Source organism: Lissotriton helveticus, chromosome 1_1 (assembly GCF_964261635.1).
Source record: "Lissotriton helveticus chromosome 1_1, aLisHel1.1, whole genome shotgun sequence".
NCBI lineage: Eukaryota > Metazoa > Chordata > Amphibia > Caudata > Salamandridae > Lissotriton > Lissotriton helveticus.
In genome coordinates, this window is record NC_136057.1 from 1,444,375,727 (window position 1) to 1,444,399,154 (window position 23,428).

At 46.4% G+C, this 23,428-nt stretch overlaps 1 protein-coding gene across 1 annotated transcript in view; it reads left to right on the plus strand.

The window, feature by feature from the left end:
- The window catches only part of LOC144827393 (uncharacterized), a 102,126-nt gene that overhangs the window by 49,006 nt on the left and 29,692 nt on the right, over window positions 1–23,428 (plus strand). The window contains exons 2-3 of the mRNA XM_078685726.1: window positions 7,374–7,581; window positions 7,879–8,014. Coding sequence (XP_078541852.1) covers window positions 7,374–7,581; window positions 7,879–8,014 — 344 coding nt within the window. The remainder of the gene's footprint in view (window positions 1–7,373; window positions 7,582–7,878; window positions 8,015–23,428) is intronic.

Below are 23,428 nucleotides of genomic sequence, written 5' to 3' on the forward strand. Positions count from 1 at the left end.
AAGAGTTACGTTTATCCTAAAGCTGCAGTTGAGCAGGTATTCTCAAGCGTATAACGTGAAACTCTGCTTTTCGTCCATTTAAAGTGAGACATAATGTGTCATGGACTTTGGTTTCTAAGCGCCAGGGACCATGTTATGCAAGATGTAACACAGCACACCAGCCCACCTTGCAATGGAATGAACAAACTGTGTTATTGCACCTGCTCCTGTCACAGAGGCGTGCATGCGGAGACCATGCCCCTGTAGGAAGGAATCCTTTGCATTACACCATTTAATTAATGCTTCACAAAGGGGAAAAAAACAATAACATTTACAATGCTAATAGCTCAAAACAATGTAATTGCGAGACCTATTGCATTGTAAATGCTGGTTTCCTGTGTTCCTGGGTGGAATTGGGTCCAACTGACATTAAACTACTAGAGTAACTTTCTAGTTTATCCGGTCGTGCACGGCAGCTGGACATGGCCACCCAATAAGGTCGATGTAGTCATTTGCATCATCCTCCATCTTTGATAGGTACAAAGGCTTACTGTATCCCAGAGTGCATAGGCGAGAGACTCTAATGGACAAACTTGTAAACCAGTGTAGAAATGGTCTATTCTCATTAAGCGTACCTTCCAAATGCTCATGTAGAAGTACACATGCCATGAATACATGCACAAAAAATTACTTTGAGTTAAATTGTTCATGTTTTCCCTTAACAACATGAAAACTTCAAACTACTTCTGAACATGTACTGCTTCAGTTTATGAATGGGTTGGATTTCTTCCATTCCGGAGATCCACCCAGGAGCACAGTCCGTCTCGGTTTCAAATCACTTTGGGCGTCAGATGTCAGCAAGGGATAGGGGCAGGGCTCTCTTTGGTGCCCGGTTCACCCAGGTCATTAATGGGTTTCCCTCAATCCACCACATGAGGGATAAGGGTGTTTGGCTAAACAATGGTAAGTTTCTGGTGCTGGGTGACTGCGGTTTGCCACTCCCTCCCCTTCTGGACAAAACTACCCTTGCCCCCTATGGGCAAAGTCGCCATTAGCAAAATGTTGGTCCTACCAAGACTTCTATATTTCTCTATGGCTCTACCATTTATTATTTGCAAGGCCTTCTTGATAGACCTACAACAGGTGTTGACAAACTTTATTTGGGGCAATGGCAGGAGATGGGTTGCTCTTCAACTATTTGCCCCTTTAGTTGAAGGTAGCCTCTGTGCCTCTGATTATGAATTCTACTATGCTGCAGCACAACTGCTGTGGCCCATGCGGTGGCTTGCAGGAAAGCCATCTCCGAAATGCCCTGGCATTCTGGATGAGTTGGGAGTAAGGCCGTTGTTACATAGGCTCTTTGACACCATACCCCCTCAGGAAACAGATAGTGTGCTGCTGCGGAAGGCGTTCTGTCTGGAAATCTTTCTCCAGATATGGGCACGCGCTGTACACACCGTGTGCCCAGTCTCCTGATTTGAGCCGTACCAGAATGTGCAGGCTTGAGAACCGCGCAACAAGTCCATGACTGGACAGCAGTGGGACTCCTAACTTGGGCAGATGTAGTGGCTGAGGAGGGTTTCTGTGCCTTTGATGATTTGGCGTTAGATCATGGGCTGGGACCGGAGCTGTTTTTACTGAAATCAGTCCTACAGAATGTAATGCGCAAGACTTTGGGATTTGACCTGGACCAGCTTCTCATGAGGGCACCTCTTGAGATGACCTAGGGGAGGGAGGGGGAGGGGGGGGGCGGAGGGGGGAGTTTAACATCATGAGGGCCATCACACACTTATACTCTGCATTGTGGAGCAGACCGGCTGCGGAATGTGCGCAGCTACAGGATTGGTGGAAGTTGACACTCTGACAACACAGACAAATAGCAGGACTAAAGCTTGCAATCGGTCAAGCAGGGAACACGGAACGCATGGTTTCGCTTTATACAATTTAATTTCCTGCACCATGTAAATCTCACCCCACAGAGGATAAGCAGGATGTCCCCGGTGCTAAAAACATGTCCAAGATGCAAGTCTGCTGATGCTGACTTCTTCACATGGTGTGGTTCTGCACTCTGATTCATCTCTTTTGGGAACAAGTGTCACAAGTGGTATCAGAGGTGAAGAGTAGTTTGCTTCTGCTAGACCCACTCAGGTACTTGTTTTGATACTGGTCACATAAACAAACCAGCATTAAAAACGCAATAGGTCTCTCCTTTGATTAAGTTAAAGCCATTTGCTTTGCAAATGGTATTGTATAGCAAAGCAAATGGCTATAATGTAATATAAGGCGAGACCTATTTCATTTTCAATGCTTTTTTAACCGAGCCATGTCTAAAGAAAGGTCTGCGGCCGCTATTAAAGTGAAATCGTGGTATGGGGCGCTTTTACCCAAAAAGCATTTGTTGATCAAGTTGACAGATGCTTTTTTTTGTGTAAGTGCCCCGTAAAAGCAAGCATGGCGCACTGAATGTTGCAGGAACGCATGTCCTGCCTGCAGTAAGAGAAACACATGAAAGAAAATAGTGCGTATAGAGTAAATAAGACTTACTGTGCAACAACAAAAGTAAGAGGGCCTGTCCTCATGGGAGGCTACAAATGAAGACAAGGCGGTACTAAGGAGGTACTAACAAGCCTATTAACCAATCAGAAGCCAGCAATTAGGAAGGACAATGACAGAAGTCAATGACAAATACAGTTGGAGAGTGGGTGGGGCTTCAAGTACATACTCCAATACAGCATGCTTCGTAGATCAGCGCATGCGCTGCCCAGTCTCGACCTAATAAATGAAAATAGAAGAGAAGTAATTTGAGAGGTTAGGAGTAGATCACAAAGGAGTAAACCGGAAAAAAGGTGGCAGAAAGAATGAGTTCTTGAAAAGGAGGGCAAGATAATAATTCGAAATTCAAAGTATGGAGGACATGGGATGTGGGGGTAATAGCTGGAAGAAATGAGAGGAAAGGTAGAGGTGTCACTTCTTTTTAAATAACTTTTCAAGCTGTGGATAGAAGCATCACAGAATTTGAGAGCGGCGCGAATATTGTCGGGGTTGGGAACTTCATTTGCCTATACACAAGTGGGGGCACTGCGAGCATAGACAATTGCTCGTGAGTCAGGTTTGCGGGGTGCCTCTCATGGCACCCGAAAGGCTCCCAAGCTTCGCGCCGAACCACTGGAGGATTGCAACACACTGGAGGTGTAGGCAAAGTGATGGGGAAACACCGTGCAGGACCAGCGCAGCCGCCGTGCCCGGAGCAGGCATGCTCAAAGTTTGTGGGAGGAGAGGGCTCTGAACACGCTGGTCTGAAGATGGTGGCGATCTGTGCTCCATGCGGGAGACGGGCGCTATTTATCACTGCTGCGCCACTCTCGGACTGATGGTAGAAAAAGACCTGCATGCTTTAGTAAAGAAAGGAGCAACTGTCTGTCCGTCGCCATCATATGAAACTGTTCAGCGTGGGGTAGTCACAAGCCAACGCTTTAAAAACAATTGCGTAATATGTGAGGGCAGAAAACAGGCAGAATGCGCTAGTGTCTAGGAGGGCATCCTTATAGCGCCCACTTGATTAATTAAGTGCCGGGTGGTTGTCATCCCATTACCAAACTGTCAGACACAAGTATAAATACTTGTAGAGCTTACATAGATACACAACACAAAGGCAGAAGTGGGGCGCATGCAGCTGAGCGGCAACAGGTGCCACACCAGGGAGACGGCGCTACTCCGAGGACCAACGCCGCTCACAACACTGGACATAGTGACCACAGAAAAAAACACTCCGGCAAAGGAGAGCGGTCGGGGCTCACAGTCGGTCACCCCGAACCAGCAGGCTCATACCGGAGTGACCTCGCGCTTGGATTGGAGACCCTCAGCGCATTGTCGGTGTGCACAAGAGAGGAGCCTGGAGGCTCTTATTGTTTGAGAACTCGTGGCGCTACATACAGTGATAGGGACTGCACAAGAGAAGACGTGAGGTCTGAATTGGGAAGAAACTTGGCAGAGGGAACAGCCAGTGCATTTCCACACCTGCAATTCTTCGTCCTGGACTGTACTCCCAAGCAGGCAGACAACAGAAAGCTACCCCAATACGCCGGTCCAGCGGGTGGAAGCTGCCGGGTCGCTAGGGCGGTGCTTCTTTCTACACAATCTGCTACAGGTGGCGCCTTGAATTGCTGCCCAGCCTAGTGGTATCTCAATACTGCCAGAACCTGTGGTGCCCACCACCTTACCACCCTCTACTGGCTGTGGTACAACACCACCCACCAACAGTGGAGACATGGAGGCAAAATTGGATACTAGGTATGGAGGGGGGCGGGCGCTGCGGGTTGGCGATCTTAACGTGCTCTGTAATTAAAATGGGTCCATTCCAGAATTATGCTTGAAGGAATGCAGAAACGTTGTGAATTGATGAATGTATTGCTCTGAAAAAGGGGGGATTTTTTCGGGGGTGGGTTTGTTCTCCTCTTAAGTGTGCCTTCCTCTCCAGCCCTTGCTTTACTCTCACAATGAGGGCCGGACTGGCCATATTGCCAGCTGACATTTCCCAATAGGCTGCAGACCAACGGCTGCTTTCAGAGTATGGTGGAACACCGTGACTCCACCATGCTCCAGAACCCATGCCTGTCTGCAGCCTTCGGCCCTGCGTGGTTAATTTAAGTTTCCGGTCCAGCTGCATACAAGTTACCAATCATTGTTCCCAGGTGCCTTAGGTTTATTGGTTCGATTGAAAGGAACCGGCTTCATGGCTCAGAAAACGCACCGGGTTGTCGCCTCAAATCCCAGGACACAGCGCGCTCCCATTCAAGATGCTGTTAATAGCCGGTGAGAATGAATGCCTTGGGTGGGCCCTGCGATGTTGAGGCGGGGTGCCTGACCGAGGGGGGGTGCCTGACCGTGAGTGGAATTCCCCAGGCCATTCTAACCCTGCTCCAAGGAACTAACGCTCAAGATAATACACTGCGTCTGCAGCGTAGATAGCAACATTTTCATCAATTTGCAGTGGATGGGGTAGGGCAGGTTAAATTAATTTCTCCTGGTAAGGGGATTATTTTACGACTGTTCTTCCTGCTCAATGTTTTTCCCGTTCATCTATAATGGCGAAGATTTTGCCGGATTTGTTTAATTTAGAGCATGCATATAGTTTCGTTCCCCTGGCATGGTCTCATGGACTTGCCCTGGCCTCAACCCTTCACTAGGTCAGTTGCATCCAATTTATCAGACCGCGCTAATCCCATAATCCGGCTGTCTCATTTCAATTAGAGGTGAGGGGTACACAGGGATTATCTACTCCTAGGCCGAATTAGCGAATCTGCTGATGAGATTGCTCCGTGGGTTAATGTGTGTGTTGCACAGATCTCTCTGTAACCAAAAGACCACGGGATTGTATACGGACCACGCCTTCTGCTGACTAAGAATGAGATGTATGCAAAATCTGCAGGTTATGGGGTGGGAACCCGGCCAGTCAAACTTCTGACATTGATAAAATGAGCTGTGCTGGTCTGCAGGTTGCACGGACAATTCTTAAATTTGACATTTATCCGCGCCGAGCTGTTTACCGGTATATTTCTCAGGCCCAGCACGAGGTCGGCTCCGGAAAGAGGAAAGTGACTCCGCTCAGATTAGCGAGTTTGAGGTCAGTTGAAAGGTCGTGCGCAAGCTGGGTTAGATTGCTAGTGGGCGGGATGTGAAGCGATGGAATCGGATGAGATCACATGGAGAGTCGGCAAAGTAGGAGCTGGGCTCCGGAGGAGCCCCAATTCAGCTCTGTACCGTCAACTGTAGATACTAGACTCCCTCAGAATTCTGAGAAAATTAGAAGGATCCCAGCAGGTACGTTTAGTCCTTTTTAATTCTTCTAGGATTGCTAGTGTAGCTAGGACTTAATGTGAAGACTGAAATAGATAACCAACAAACCGGCAACATCTAGAAAAGAAGCGCTCGACATGACGTTGACTTTTCTCTTCTCTGCCGTCCCACTTGGACGGCCTGGCCTGCTTTCCTTCTGGCCAAACACATGGCCCCATAAAGATAAGAAACCTTTTACGCTAGAAGGAAAGCAGGCCAGGACGTCCAAGTGGGACGGCAGAAATAGAGAAAAGTCTACGTCACAGAATGCTCTTTCCCAATTGCTGGCCACCGTTTAACATAAATGGTGACGTCGGCCAATGGGAAAGAGGGGCAGGGCTTAAAGCCCGAGACTCCAAGTTCCTCTAAATCATAAAATCTCGCCAGCGAGGCTGCGCATGCGCAGCCTACGCAGGCGAGACCTAAAAACAAGGTTCTGTTGAGATTTCAGAATATAGCACTAATTTTGGATAAAAGGTGCAACACTATAGCCTGGAAGTCAGCCGCACCACTCCCACCTAAACCGCGTTCGGGCATGCTCTGCTGAGAACCTGCCAAGCTACTAGTGCACAAACAGCTGCGCATGAGGGGGGATGGGCTGGATCCATTGGAATGTTGGGACACTTAACTGGAACAACTTGAGGCAAGGGATGACAATTGTCCCCCTTGTGCGCCTAGCCTCTAACCCTGGGAGGCGGAATGCAGGTGGGTTTCCCCTTCTTGGCCGAGCCACCAGACCCCTCACTTCAGTTGGCATGTTGGGTAGCCAGGTGTTTGATCCCCTTCCGAGACCTCTTTGGGGGAGCGTTTGGGTTGAACTCTCAATTTGTTGTAAAGCATTGTCGTGAGTACTGAAATATTCGATGGAGCTGGTGTACTACTGGATTGTGCACTGAACACACACATCGGTGAGGTGTTTATTGTAGTTGATAAAGTTATATACAAATGTGCATACACTTGTGACATCTGGTAAACTGTTTGCAGAAATAATATACAAAAGCAAACATTGTGCTCTTGAGCCTCTGCTGGCACTGTTCTATCTTTACTGGGCCAGGCATTTCTAGCCCATCCTCATGTGCCTGTCGGGAGGTGGGGGGTGGAGATCCCTAGTAGCCATGTATCCGGTGGCTGATGCGACTGTACTGTCAGACTGCCTTCCTCTGCCACAATGTGAAGTTACTGTATGCCATATGTGTACATTTGTTGATTGCATCAACAAAGCGTAAAATGCAATAAAGATATTTACTAAAAAAGTTTCCGTTGCTGGCTCCAGAAGGATCTACTAAAAGGAGGTCCTGCCACCCAGTCATTTAGATAGCTGCCTGTGTATGTTTACTCGTAGGTCACTTGCTAAGCTTTGTGACTCCACCACCATGGGAGGCGGCTGAAATGAGAAATATGAAGATGAGGTCATTAAATGCAAGTGTTTTAGGCGGCATGACTGAATAAAAAGGCCGACTTGCTCGTGACTGGGCAACCTCTGAATAAGCATCACCGGATGGTGTTTAGATTACTTCTCTTCCGGGTCCAATCACCATGTCTGTCGTTTTGTTTGGCAGGAAAGAAGAGGATGATGTCTTACACACACTTACGGCCCTGGAGAAGCAGATGCTGGAGCTGATGCTCGAGAACTTGGAACTGAGGCAGGACCGGGATCGAATGCTAGTTGAGGTGGAGAGCCTGTACCGTCGGCTCAGTCCAAGCCGCCACACCATCAGCCAGGATTCCCAATGCTACAGCCTCAGCATGAGTCACGACAGTCGAGGAGTAAGTTGTGTAGGTCTTCCCTAGCTAGGGCACACTAGGTCTCGCATAATATTGGGTACACATGCACCTTAAAGAGTGCATGTGGCTCCTAACTTCCTGTGACCTGTAATATGCTGCATCTCCTCATCTCATGTCTTATTGAGGCCCCTCTTACCATGTCTTCTCCTTGGTGCCATGCCTCCTACATTGTTCGACTACTTCATACCTTGTATCATCTCAATATTCACTCCGGTCTTGTCCCACTTTCCTATAAACGGCATCTCCGAAGGCAGAAACTAGATCCTTCTCTCTCCTCAGGTTTCCTTGGACCTCAGCAGTCAAAAAGCACAAGCTGAAGATAAGACGACTGAGTGTGTTCAGGAGCAGGCAACAAGCGGCATCAAAAGCCAATGGCGCCAACTGAGGAGACACATTGAAAAGCTACGTGGACAAGGTAGGAGCATCAACGCGTTCGTACCTCTGTGCATTATCCCTCCCTATCTCTTCAGTTGGTGTATGCTTTTCTCAAAATATTCTCTTGGGTGTGTCCCAGCATCGCTGTGTCCTTTGAGACCCTATTCTTTTGGTCCAGAACCAATCTGAGTTTAATGGACCATATTAGTAAATACATTCATTTACCACTGGAAAGCAAGAGCCACCAAAGCTATTTTAAGGTTGGAGAAACTAGACTCTTCTCCACGTATGTCCTTCATGTCACAGATCAGAACTGAATTAGGCCTAGAGATTGTATTGAGGTGAGGCTCAAAGATCCTGTCCTAGCTGATAATCTTACGTCCTTGAAATTTCGTACCTCTGCTTCTGACCATTCTTCTATCCAAATCAGACACATGCCTGTCTGGGTAGAAGCCGGCTGCCTGGGAAGAAAGGTCTTAGGGACCAAGGAGGGGGGGGGGGAGGGGGGAGGGGGGGGGGGGGGGGTCAGGTCTGAATAGGGTTGACTGACTAGTGTCCCGCGATGGGGAGTCCAGTTTCGAACAGGTAACATCTCCGAACCCAAGAGCTGAAAATGCATTAGCAGCACCAGATAGCCCGGGCACTGTTGGGGGGGCCACTGTCCTGTTCCAGAATGCCCCCTGGCAGGACAGGGCTTCTCCAACCAGAAGGGTGATCCAACTTTTAACAGAACTAATGTAGCAAGCTTGAACATTCTGTCATGGAATGTAGCGGGTTTAGAGAGGAAATTGAAACTCCCAGAATGGCATAACTTCGTGGATAAATTCGAAGTGTGCATATTCCAGGAGACATGGAGCTTAGCCCCACTCCATAAATCAGGCTATACTTCCTATTGTATCCCCGCTATTAGCTCAGGCAAAGGCCGTCCGTCGGGAGGCCTACAAATTTGGATAAGAACAGCCCTTAATTGGGTGGTCAGACCACACACTGGAGTTTCTCCCGACTTACTTCACCTGACCATCAAAGGGCAAGGCAGGGGCCCGACAATTGAGCTATTTAATGTCTATGCTAGAGGGTGACCTGGTGCCCAAACCTCTCCGATCATCTCCACCATCGAGAAAAGCTTGGAAACCATATTGCCCCCAACAAACATAATTGTAGCTGGGGACTTCAATGTAACCTTCGAACCTTTGAGTTCGGGTGACCAAGCTGGAATTATAGAAGAGGATTGTAAATGGGGCATCCCGTCCCTCAACCTGGACCCAATTAAGAAATGGTCACAGCGTGCGATACAAATTAACGCTCTCAATCTGGAATATGATTTGAGAGCTGTTAATGGCAGATCAAGCTCTGACCAAAATGGAGCTTTTACTTTTAATAGACTCTGGTCCCCCTCCAGGATAGATTACATCCTTTTGGACGTTTGGTTATGACAGGATCTGATAGATATGGAAGTTGTGCCCACATTGGATAGCGACCATAACCCACTTTGCCTTAAAATGAACAATATTTTGCAGTGTGGGGGGGGGGCAAAGAAACCCAACCGCCCCGATATGGTAAGCAGAGAGGTAATACCATCAAACTGTAAAAGACGCCTCAAGTGGAACAAAGTCTCACATCAGGTAGGGCTATTAGCAAGTGTGAGGGAGGAAGTTGTGTCCAAAAGCAGCGAGCTAATGGCATTGTATAATGGCCTGGGGGAACCTAATGATTTTAATTTTAAAAGGTTTTATCAAAAGACAATAGATAAGCTGAGTTCGTTCTTTATCACCGAAGGCAAACCAGCCAGGAAACATGATCATTTAAAGACTTGTAATCCCTGGTACACTAAGGATTGCAGGGACAAAAGGGCGGCCATCGCACGTAGTATTAAGTCGAAAGATCCAGCTGCTGTCAGAATTGCCAGGAAAGAGTATGCAAGGGCTTTGGTGGTGGCCAAAAGATGTTGGGAAGAGGCGCACTGGCAGGAACTGAAGACCGCTGCAGTGCAGAGAGATCCCATTGTATTCTGGGATTTAATTAATCGTAAGGACAGGATATCAATGGACCCCATGCCCAATCATATCACCGGTGCACAATGGCAGAACCACTTTGCCAATTTATATTTGGGCGAAGCAATATCCGACCCTCTCTCCACTGAGACCAGCCTGAGCACCAGGGAAGCCAACGGAACTACAGATAGGTTTGACCTCCTGGAAGTGGAGCAAGCAATTCATAGCATCTCTCCTGGGAAGGCAGCAGGCCCAGATGGACTGCCTGGAGACCTGCTCCTACACGATCCCATGCCCTGGGCCCAGCTTATTCTCCACATCAGGAATTTGATAGTTAGAGGGTTCGCCATCCCGGACTCCTGGAAGGGAGTCGAGGTGGTCCCAATATTCAAAAAAGGGAATAGAGAGGACCCTACCAACTACCGGCCAATCAGTCTTATAGATGTGATTCAGAAGGTTGTTGGCAGGGTTCTTCTCTTGAGGATCAGAACCTGGTTGGAGGATGGCAACATCCTATCGCACTTTCAAGCAGGGTTCCGGCAAAAGGTGGGAACAATGGACCAGGTCCTCAGATTCTTCATGATCTATTGGAAGTCAGTCCTCCTGGGCAAAGGGAGTTTGTATCTGGCTTTCATAGATCTGAAGACTGCTTTCGACCTGGTCCCCCGGGGTAAGCTCTGGCAGGTACTTGGACATCTGGGCATGCCACCATACATTTTAGATTTTTTACAAAGGATGCACATTGACAATTTTGCAAGAATCAGGTGTGGGGCCCAAGGGGAGCTGACAGAGGATCGCGGTAGATAGGGGGTACGCCAAGGCTGTGTGTTGGCCCCCACCCTATTCTCAATATTTATTAATGGGGTGGTGGCCCACCTTAACCAGGAGCCGTCTGACGCTCCAGTCTTGGCAGGAGAGAAGACACCCACCCTCCTATTTGCTGACGACACTCTCTCCAAGTCTCATGTGGCCTACAGAAATTACTGAAGAGTTTTGACTCCTTTTGTAAAGAACAGGGGCTGATCATCAACACTAGCAAAACCAAGCTGATGGCTATCAACCCCTCAAAACGTTTCAGGAACAACATCACCCTTGACGAAGTCCCACTAGAGATGGTTGAGTCTTTTGACTATCTGGGGATTAGAGTCTCAAAAAACATGAAGTGGTCCTCACACTTTGATAAAATGCTTTTAAATCACAAGCGGGTGTCTGGTGCAATCGCCAGAGAACAGTATCTCTCGAGTAGCAGACCGGTTGCACCAGCCCTCGCAATTTATGATGGGAAAGCCCTGCCCTCGGCCTTTTACGGGGCAGAGCTTTGGGGTATGGAGAATATCACCGAATTAACCAGGTCAGAAAATAGATTTTTAAGAAACCTTGTATTACTTCCCACCTCCACCCCTCTGAAGCCTCTGTTTTATGACACTGGGAGGAGGCACATTCAGGACATTGCCAGGCTTCGTCCTTTGCTTTTCTGGGCCCGGCTTAAGAGGACGGAGGAGCTTTGCATGTATGCTGCGGGGTTCGACGAACTAGTGGCGGCAGACAAGGGAGGCAGGATAAAATGGCTGGCTGACTTGAATCACCTTTTGGGCCTCATCGGCCTAAGCGAGGCATGGGCGACCCAGATCCCCCCTTTTAAGTCGGACTTGAAGCGGGCATATTGGGACTGGGTGTCAAAATGCGAGCAATCTTGCCAGCAGACAGGGTAACTCACGGAGGGATTCTTTGAATTTAAAAGCATTTGCAGACTAGAGCCCTATCTCGACTTTATACAGGTCCCTAGGGACAGGACTCTGTATATGAAGCTGAGATTTGGCACCCTACAGGTTAACTCAGTGGTATCCTCATGGAAGGGGTCGTACTCGGTCCCTGCACCCTGTCCTAGCTGCGGCCATCCCGATGAGTCCATTTCCCACTTTCTCCTGGCGTGTCCTGCCTACACAAAGGCCAGAGAAAAGTGGCTTAAGCCAGTTTGCAAAACACTAGGCCTCATGAGCCATGTAGCTGCCCTACGCATCATGAAAACAGACACCTCTTCATTGACACTGATCTGCGGACTAGCAAAATTCCTAGGGTGGGCCTGGTTACTCAGACTAAAGGCGGTAGGCAAGAGTCTGGCAGGCTTCCAAATGGAGGTTATGGGATGAATGATTGACCTGTTCCAATAGCACAAGGACTGACCTGATCTAACTGCACAATGCAGGGGGCAATAGGCGGGTGTCGCCCCCTGACCATATGAAATGGTGATTAATACCCATGAATGAAATTCTTTTAAAACTGTATATTCTATGCTGATTTTATTGGATCTAATGGATTAACTTTTTGATATCTGTATTGTGCTTCCTTTTTAAACCATGGTTATACACTGTATATTTGCAATGCTTTTATGATAATTTTTTTATCGAATAAAGCTTATCAATCAATCGAATTAGGCCTTGTGAACTTGATCGAGGAATTTCATATCTTCCGATTAAATGGGAAGTCCTCATTTACTAGAATACTTGTTTCATGATTTTTCTTGTCTTAGTGACCTGTGAATTCACTCTTTGGAGACCTGACATTTGGATTTTCTCACTGCCTACTTACCTTTTTTTTCCAGTGCCAGGGGCAGTTTCTGTTCTGTAACGAAGTTACACTTCAAGTCCTATTGGTCGCTTTACAAAAATATCCAACAGACCACTATCTTTACAGCCTCGTTGACCACTTTTAACTAATTCTACACTTGAAGGCCATCCTGTTGGCAATAGTTCAGCACCAACTAGTGTTTTTACATTGGGAGACTGCTCCTTCCCGAGCAGAAGGCTGATATTAATTTAAAGCATTAAACAAATACCTTCAATAGTTTTCATAGTCTCTTCTCTTTAATTGTAACTTAATATTTATGGCCAACATTTCCTTCATAGTTGTTTTGTGTCCATACTTTCTTTTCTATGAATTTCGAGCATTATGCTTTTTAGATACAAATCACATTTTTATGGCTATCTACTAAATAAATTAAAACCATGTTTAATCAGATCTCATTGAGCACCTTTCTTTGATATGAATTCATAAGATATTCATAGGTTTCTATCCACAAATAAAACCTTGTAAATCAGAACAAATGCACGGGTGTTTCTGCGAACAGTGGAAAATCTCACCTTCTGTAGCGGTGCTCTTCCATTAGGAATACAAACCGTTGTTACAGGAAACGGAAACCATTTTCTAACACCCCCCCCCCCCCCCCGGGTCGATTCAGTCTTTTTCTAATGTTCTGTGTAGTTTCTGCTGCTTTCAATGTTGACCGTACTTTTGCAAAACAAGTAAAGTAAATATCTTCGTTGGGAGTCCGAGTCCTTGTTTGCTGGTTCTCATTCTAATATTTGATTTATGTTCAAACCAATAAATCCCTTTCAGTTTTGATGACCCTTGTGGGCAAATAATTGTCTACATGGCCTCTGTGTAGCAAGTTGTAAAGCCTCTTGCAGCATATGTTTTCTTGTATGTGGATGATGCACGTATGGACCAGTCATCGTTTTATTCCAGTTGACACCCGGTCAGTAAAGTTTCCTTCTGTTGGTTCAATTGGTTCAGTTTGTTCCACTGTCTTAAGAGGATTGAGGTGGCATTCCTAACTCTTTCAAGTTCATCTATTTTTATGCAAACCTAGTTTTCTTTACAAAATAACCAACTTAAGGTAACTGAGTCAAGCGCCAATGGTTCATGTTGTTGAGTCAGTCTCCTTGCTCAATTCTGAATACTTAGCACCTTATCCCTAAGATTCAACTGGCCAGTCTCATTGGTTGGCTTGAGGTTGGGGGCTTGGGGCGAGGAGTCTTTGTTCCTAGACAATGCAACCAGTGCAGCCGCACCTGACGCTGTGTTTAAAAATATCTCATTGGTTTAAAAGCAACCACTGCAAAGTTCCTTTTATGTTGGACAGTTTTCAGGCAACAATAAAATGTCAAAATAACTCTGGTAATTAAAGGTCCTGCTGGAGAGAGACTGGAGTTTGTCTAGTGGCAGTTCTCAATCATCATAAAGTAGCAGAGCGGATTAATATGCCTGCTGCAAAGAACGTGTACCATGCAGTTCACGGAACTGTATTTTCTGTGGATAGCTCAGTGGGGTTACTACTTTTGTCTCCTAGATTCCATTTTTACTTGCAGTTCATAAGTTACAATCCTAATATAGCACAGTGACCTATGGACTGCCATCAAAGAGCTGCAAGCAAACTGCATGGCATAGGTTGGACGATAATGTTTTTCCCCCAGTCTTTCATTATCTTAATGCTGTTAATAGTTCGATTGAGCAGAAATAAATTCTTGTTAGTAAGCCAACCCCAACGGTACATTTTAACCTGTTCCGTGCTGCCGTCGGCCACTCCCCAGTGCTGCCGTCGGCCAATGGCCGACGCGGCCCCGCCCGTTTTGCGGAAGTGCCACACTTCCGCAAAATTGCATCCGCCGTTAAGGCGTTCAATACAGAGTTTGTGCTTCTCCAGACCAAACATTCTTAAAACATACTCCCGACCAGTATCTGACACGTGATTCCTACACCTTGTACTCTTCGTTGTCTTATGACGTTTCTTATAGACTAATTTATACACTTGATGATTCATTGTCTCTGTATAATGTGTATGTGATGTAAAGTGTTCTGACACCATACACTGGTATGATTAGCGCTGTGAAACGAATGAAATGCATGAGAGGGGCTATGGAGAGAAGGGTACTGTTGGAGGGATAGAAGAAGGAAGAACACCAGAAGTGTTAATTGGGAGCTCTTAGTAAGGGATGAGTAAAGGAGAAATGGAGGAGGGAAGAGCTTGTAGAAAGGGATTGGGAATAAAGAGAATCAGAGTAGAGAAATGAGGGTTAGGATGAGCCAAGAGAGAGATGACATGAGGGAGCATTTAGTAGGGTTGTTTGGGAGATCATCGTGGCAAACTGATGTTTGAGGTGAGCCAGGAGGTGTAGAGGAGGGAGTCTAGGAAGGGTTATTTTGGAGATAGTAGTAGAAAGGGTTTGGGATGAGAGAGAGAGTAAAGCGTTCAAGAGTCATTTTTTTTCCTTTTCGTGTACAATAGGACTACAATAATGAATATATAGATGATTCCATAGTACAGGAATATTTTTGAAAGGAATAATATATTGAGATGTGTTTTGTTTTTGTGGAGTAATGAGAGGAGGTATTGATGTAGTGGTTTTCTGTGAAGGATTTAGATGTGCAGTACTGCTGGTGAGTGGTATTTGAATAGTACAGAGGGTGTGGTGTGTTTTGGAAAAGAGTTTGTAGTGTGTAAGAGGGGATGGACAAGTGGTAGGAGTTCTTGTGTTCGATTTGATCCTAGGAATAAGTAATGTGTGTGGTGGAGTGACGTGCAAGGATTGTATGGTTGTGTGTAATTGGTAAAGAGAGAAGGAGGGTGTTGGACCAGGGGTCACCGGTCCGACTAGGGTAGCCTAGCACAAAGTGGAAAGGCCCAGCCCCAAGGCATCTGTGTTGTACTTGCGTCACACTCAACACAGCAACCCAGCGCACGTCCACTCAAAAATGACACCACACCGTTTTTAGAAAAGGTAGAAAAGCTTTCTTTCCTTCCACTTTAGTTTCTAATTTGCATCTCAGATAGAACCATCAAACACAGTTTTCTCACCATTAAATTACCTACTTTTATAAATACATGACATAGCAATTCTTTGATATCTTATCAACTGTACTTAGTCCTCTCAATAATAGCAGAATAGTTATAGTGATACATTACCATTGAGGACTCGTTCAGTTCAGTTCTTTATTTCGATGATTAAAAACCATCATAAAAATACATAATACAAATCCACACTTGACATATTACATAGTATTTCTGAACTTTACAATATTAAAATTTAAAATTGTTATTCATATAAATCAAGGATAAAAACATTTAATTCATTTCATCCTAGATCAGCCCCTGGTGTTTCGTAATTTGACAGCAATTTTTAAAAAGCTCATGATAGAACACAGGGTACGCGTGTCAGTTGCTTTTTGCAAGAATAATAAAGCAGATTTAGCATGAACGATTTTAGTCTCTTAAAATATCCACAAGGAACCTTTGGCGAGGAGTTCTATAAAAAGTACATAGTAATACAAAATGAAGGGTGTCCTGCGGAGACCTATTGTCGCAGCCACCCTTCTGCTCAATTGTTAAAGTAAAACCAGACGGATAAGCTAAAATATTCGATAACAAATTGAGCCTAAAACGACACATTAAAAACCTCTCATGTTGACTGTGCATTAAAAAAAGATATGGTTCCATACCCATTCATTACACACAAGAGAATGTGCTACTACAGATGTTTTAGTGGAATCAAGTTGTTTCCTACTACAATCATATTTGTCAAGTAGCTGCTTGTGGATACTATGTTTACAAGAGATGTCAATCATTGCCGGGTCAGTAAATATTTGCTGGTCTATACCCTCTAAGGTTTCTTTAATGTATTTAAGCCATGGGATTTGTAGACACCTGTCTCTCCGGAGGCAATCTTTAATTATTTGTCTCGAGAGTTCGGCATTTGGATTTACCCAAATTCGAAGCCAAGTCAAAATTGGTCTCACTTTAATAAGATCAGAAATATACGGGGTGCCAAGCTCTTTGAGTAATTGCTGCTGGGGTGCTCTGTGATAACCTTAGCAATTTCTTTAGGAATTTATCTTCCTCTGCTTGTATCTGGTGCGCTTCCCTAAAACCCCACACCTCTGCCCTGTACATGGCCTTGGTGGTACTGACCGCTCTGTACAGCGTCAGAACTTGTTCAGGAGACCAACGGCCCAGCCTACGCGCAAAGTTTAAAATGGCACCATTTGCTTGAACAAGTTTCCTGCACCTTTCCTCCATCAGTGGAGCAAACCCGATATTTACGTCAAACAAGAGACCCAGATATGAAAAGGTGTTTACAGTGTCTAGGGTGTGTGTTCCTATTTTGAACACAAATCTCTTGGACGGTTTCTTCCCTGCCAGCATGACAAATGACTTGGTCAGGTTTACCGAGAGATCTAAATTCTCCATAAACCTGACAAAGCCACTAATTAGCTGCTGCAGGCCCACCGCTGTTCGTGCGAGCAGGACCGCGTCATCCGCGTACAGAAGTACCGGTATATGACGCGATCCTACTCTTGGGCAATCAGTCCCCAACGACATCAGTGAGCTCTCCAGGTCATTTATGTAAAGGGAGAATAGGAAAGGGGCCAGGATACACCCCTGCCTCACCCCGCCAGAGCACGGGAAGGGATCAGTACTCACCCCTCCCGCGCTATAGCAGACTTTGGCAGTGGTGTTCCAATGAAGTTCCTTTAAGATGTTAATTAGGTCCGGGTCAATTCCCAATCTAAACATAAGTGCCCAGAGTTTAGTTCTGTTTACATTGTCGAATGCAGCTGCCAAGTCCATAAATCCCATATATAGTGGTCCTTTATCCGATTTGGTGTATTTGGCAGCTAAGAGATATAGATTGAGACATTGGTCACTAGTTGACTTGCCTACTCTAAATCCATACTGGGTGTCTGCTATGGTGTTATGCACTTCCGTCCACTCCACGAGGCGATTTAAAATTGCCCTGCCTAATAATTTGGCTGAGACATCAATCAGTGAGATTGGTCTGTAGCATTGAGGATTATCCCTACAGCCTTTCTTGTATATAGGAACAATCAATGCAGTTGACCAGGATCGTGGGAGACCAGATTTAATTGCAGCGTTGAGTACTCTGGTCATGATTGGTGCCCATAAGTCAAGGTTGCTTAGAAAGAGGTCTGGGGGAGTGCCATCTGGGCCAGGCGCCTTATTACGCGTCAACCCTTGCATTGCCTTTGAGACTTCCAGTAAAGAGTTCTAATTTGGTTGCTCTGGGGCCATCCCACACTCCATCCCCGACTTCTACCTCCTGTTGATTATAAAGACCTTTGAAGTGGTTGATCCATTGTTCGGGGAGAATGTTGGTGCTAATTACAGGGGAGCTAGAGTCTTGGTAACAGGGTCTATTTATAATTCTCCAGAATTGGGTATAGTCCCTGTTTTCTCCTGCTTCTCTTAAGTCTGCCCAAACTTCCTTTTGGAGTGTGCTCTTTCTTTGCTTAACCTGCATTTTGTAATTTCGTCTGCAGCGGGCAATTTCGTTCTTTTCTCTCGGGGACTTCTTAAGACTCTGTTTAAGTTCTCTCAGTGCCCGTGAACAGTTGGAGTCACACCATCTTGGGGTTGGTAGTTCCTTTATGGGCCGCTTAGTTTTTAGTAATCCCTCAATTACCCTAGTTAAGGACTCAAACGCCAGGACCACTTCTCTACCCTCTATTGCAAGGTCAAGGCAAATTTCTATATGTTCTTTCCCTCTTTCCACTAGGGTGCTATAGAAGTCTTGTGGATTGATCTTTGTCCATCTTATGCGCCTCCCCTGATCAGTTGGACGAATTACAATATCATCCCCATGATGTTCTGCTGGTGGATCATTGTATACTATTTCTAGGGTTAGGGGGTTATGGTCGCTAAAAGGGCTCCACACCGTTCTAACCTCTTTAATCTGTTCTTTGGCAAATGCAGATATTACTATAAAATCTATAATAGAAGAACAGCCTCTTCCTTTGAATGTGGGTGTTAGGGTCTCTCCTGTTTTCATTGGCATTAGATCCATTGTATGGGTGAGGGCGAAGCTCTCTAAGAGCTTCATTAAGAGTGTACCTTCTCTATTATGTTCGAAGTGCGGTCTCAATACATTTATGAGGAAACAAAGATTCAGCAGACAGATCCACAGTATGTACACTTTTATATGAGTTCAAGCAGCTGAATGTCTAAGGGGAAACATGTAGGTTAATTCAACACCTCATATAACCATTGGATTCGTTCTACAACCACATTTGACTGGCAGGTTATCACAGGGAATCTTCTAGGCCCTGAACAGTTTGCGTAAAATATTCCCATCAATCAGTCAGGCCTTGTTCCTAGGCCAGCATTATTACCCCGACTTCCATCAGTTGAGCCCTTCCTCAAGCTGTAGCCTGAAGATCCTTATTCTCAAGATGACTCTACCCAGGCGGTAGAAGTACCTTAACAAGCAAGTCTATTAGTCAGGGACTTCTGTCTGTGGGTAGTTCTGCTGGTTCAAATTACCAAAGGCCACAATACACTTCCTTAGTCTGGGCCGGAATCACTGTCAAGTTATGACCTATCAGTGGTCTTCCCTCCCCGCCAGCCTAAGTTCCCAGCTTACTTCTTGTTGAGCAGTCCTGTCAGGCATCCCAGCCCAGAATTAGGTTTTCTCATTTTGGCCCGATCTCCAGCTGATGTTTGCTTCAGCGTGGGTCGGCCCCACCCCGAGGCTGGATTCTGGCTGACGTCCTGACAGGGGTTGAAGCAGACGCTCCTCGGCTCTTCCGTATTCTTTCCCCTTTCCGGCTTCACACGGGAAGGATTTCACCCGAGCCTGGCCTCCTTCAACTCCTCCCCTCCCCTTCCGACCTCACGATGAACTTGCCGGGCGGAGTTTCACTCAATCTCCTCCGTCCGGCAGCTTCGCTTAGCAGCTCCCGCTTCACCACTGCAGCGGGGGATCCAGTGTCAGTCACTTGCGGGAAGGGGGAAAAAGCAGACCGCAGAAGGCGCATACCCCTTGGCACACCAGGGCGATCACGGTAAGCTTGGATGAATGCTTGAAGCGCCAAAGCCCCCTTAGACTGTGGCGGTTAGCCCTCAATACCCAATGACAGTCCGGGCTCAACGCAGTTGAATTAGGGCCTCACAGCGCCGATTGTGATAGCGCTCTAGGCGGCGACAGGGAGAAGGCAGATGTTACCACAGTTTTAGCCCCTTTTTGGAGACAGTTACCCACGCTTCCTGGCTCCCAGTCCAATTACCTTCAGCTCATCAGAGGTACCGCAGGATTCTTTTATAAGGAGCGCTAGAAGGGGGGGGGGTGAGGGAGCTAACAAATATACGATGGCAGCAGGGTTTGGTCAACAGGCAGGGGGTCGCGTCAGTGGAGAAGAGTAGCCGGCCCGAGGGACGATCAACCCCTACTCAGTGCACCTTCCTCCCCACGTTATTGCCTCAACTCCTGACCAGGCTCTCCTCCACCTTCCTGCCACACACCAAAATGGCCGCCCCGCATTCCACCTATATATAGCCTAAGCCCAGAGTGCCCAGAAAGGTCCATAAAGTTCTGGAACCCCTCATGTCACCCTATGGCTCCAGGCCATGAGGTAAAACTTGGCAGTTGGTAGGCCACCCTTTTGTAGATGATCTTCTGCTCCGCCTCCATTTTAGAGGAGCACCTGCACCTCATTGCCAATTAGTAGCAATGGAGCGCCCAGAGACCTAGGGTCAACACTAAAAAAAAAAAAATGTAGTGGACACACAAAAAAAATTAGAAGGCAAATAGGAGAAACCTAAGGAGGGACCACCCAAAGGGCTGACCGGTCTAACAGAGGGTATTGGTGGATGGTATGATGGCAGGCTGACCATAGGGTTTTTTCATGATAAAGGGGGATCTTTTAGGAGCAAGTAGAGGATAAATCTGGTGTTTTGATTGAACAGGGAGTGTGTGTCTGGATGCTTTAAAGTTGCATGTAATGTGGCTTTGTGTTGTGTTGATGTGTTAGTTGTATAGGACAGAGTTGTTTTGTGACAATGAAGGGGCCATAGTGTTATTGGGGTAGAATTGGGAGTAGGTATGGTTTGTGGTGTTTTGTAGTGATTCAATACACATTGAAATCTGTATAAGGTTTGTTTGTGGTACATCAGTAGAATGCCTTTGCTGATATTGTGTTTGGATTTTGGCAGATGTGGAGCGCTTAAGTTGGTAGCTCATAAGTGAAACATGGGCAGCATCTCTGGCTCTGGGCCCAAACAGGCAACTGCCCTTGTCCTCTCTGCCCTTAGCCTTGACGTCCAGGGTGAGATGCCCTGAGCCCTATGCTTAATATTGCCTTACTGGCTAGTGGAAGCCTAGCTCTAATCAATCAGAACCCTAAACTCTAGAGCCAATAGGAGATATGATTCTAGTAACCAATCTGAGCCCTACCCCTGACAGCCAATCGAAGCCAAAGCCCTAATCCCCCAGGCCAATAGAAAACCCTAGCAGCAAAAAGCCAATCAGAACTTCAACCCTAGGCCCTTAGTCCTATAGAAGTACTAGTCCTATCAATAAATCAATCACAGCAACTGATTCAACAACCCATAGAAAACATATGAGCCAAGTGACTTTAAGCCCAGACTGCTGGGGCAGGGAGGTGCGCTTCTATTCGGAATTTCCTTGGATACAGATGGGGATAATTCACACTTCCTAGATTCCGGATTCTACTTTTCGGGTAAGGGACAATTTTGAAGCCTCTAAAATACTAATTTTTGTGCATTTAAACTAATCCCTTTTCAAGGCCAAAAACGAGCGCTGCATACTTTTTAAGCACAGTTTAAACCCACAGAGTAGATTAAGCAGTCTTATAAGCACACTCTGGTTACTCATTGATGTGTATTTGTGGTGAAGCTTAATACAGTCTGTGGAAAAAATTGGACGGAAATGCATCTTAGCTTCCTATGAAGAATCAGTCGTGTTAGTCAAAATGAACTTGAAAATGCACTGGATGTGGTTTATACATTTGAAAGACTCCTTATGCAGCAACACGTTGCATTCTGGGACTTGACGTTTTTTCTTTAACCTATTTGACAAAAAAATTACTGCATGCAAAGCCCTCATTTTGCTCCACCCCAATAGCGGCTGTGTGCTGTGGTCCGCTCGGAGTCATAAATTCCTCATCGCAGTAGGCCCTTCACATTTATGACCCAAAGTTAAAAGGGGGTTTGAGGGTCCGCCCATATCTTTTTATTCAAACTGGTCCAGTCAACCATCAAAAAATGCTTTCCCCAAAACCAGCTACACACCAGCAACAATAGTCCCAGAACATCAAGACGTCCTTACCCCTCCGCCCTCATGGGCCCACCAGAGCCACCACAGAGTACCTAAACCTGGAACACAACTAGAGTTGGGTGAAAAACAAAGCTCTACCCTGTGCGGTTCCCGGGGGCTCAAATCAAACAAAAAAGAAGGGAGGGCTGTGGCTGTGGCTGCAGAGTTGTGGCAGCAGGGCAGCTTGTCATTCCAGGAGACACGAGAACGGGGGGGGGGGGGGAGGTTCTGCCTCTTGAAGTATTAGGGTGCTAAAGCATGTAAACACAGGCATGCAAAACATGCTCTGTGCAACTAGACTCTTTCTCTTTCTTCTGTCTGTGACCTCCTTATGCCCCAAATCAAGCAGCAGGTTACAAAGACACCTGGTATAAGTATTCTTTGCACATTTTGTGCATGCCTGTTGCATATTAAAGCCAGTTTTTTTTCCTACTGGGTTTTATTACTGCTCTCAATTGCACGTAAACATATCCTTTTGAGTTCACCCACTTTCTCCAGTACTCTGTCACTATCCGCTCCTCTAGTTTTATGTTTGAATTTCCCCATTACGTTTATACTCCCCCTTTTAGGCTTCTCCTAATGTCTGTCTGATGTTCTAGGATCCACTTTCTAGTGTTTACCTCACCTCGTTTGTATTTATGGCCTTTTTCTTAACCCCTCCAATGCTCGTGACGGAACCATTCCGTCACGAGCCTCGGGTGGGCTGTGCTGGTGACGGAACGGTTCCGTCACGGCCCGCCGCCGCGCCTGCGCGGCGCGTTCTATTGAGCGGGCGGGGCCGTGACGGAACCGTTCCGTCACAAGCACAGCTCACCCGCGTGCCGTGACGGAGCGGTTCTGTCACGAGCACAGAACCGCCGCGCCGCCCCGCCCCCTTAGCGCTGCGGCGGAATAGCTGCCTCAGCGAAGGGGTTAATGAGGTTGAGCTTACAGGAATATATCTCTACTAGCAGCCCGTACCGACGTTGTCCGGGTTCGAAAAGTAAATTGTGTAATCTTGTTGGCGAAAGGTCCCTCTAGTTAATGTTACTCGTGTTTCCTTGTTTGTCCTTGCCCCCCCCCCCCCCCCCCGTGAGAATTTTGTTGCTTCTGCCAAGACGATATTTTATGTAGCACTTGGTGATGTTGGCAAATGAAATATTTGTTTAAGCCCTGAAGTCAAGTTTTCTCCTTAGCGCCGCAATAAGTGGGAGTGTTACAGTGGTAACACAGATAGCGGCAAGTGAATCCGTAGCTTTGTTCTTAGGTTTAGAACGCAAGTACTGTGGTGAACGCTGACTCGCTTAAGGGCCATGCGAAAGCCTGTTTTTTTTATGTATGATATCTCCGTGCGATAAATATTGCAGCTTTAGAACGGCAGAATGCTTACTCGCCTAAGCCGTGAAACGCCGTGTAAGCTGCACCTCTTTTTCTTGAGGTCATCCCCCGTGACAAACGGGAGCGTGACCAATGGTGAAATAGTTTATTCCTCGCAAGGCTTGCTTGTGTTATGTGAGTTATGTGGCGTGATTGGTCGGCTGTGAATGCAAGCCGCGCCCTGTCCCTGATGTCAGCATA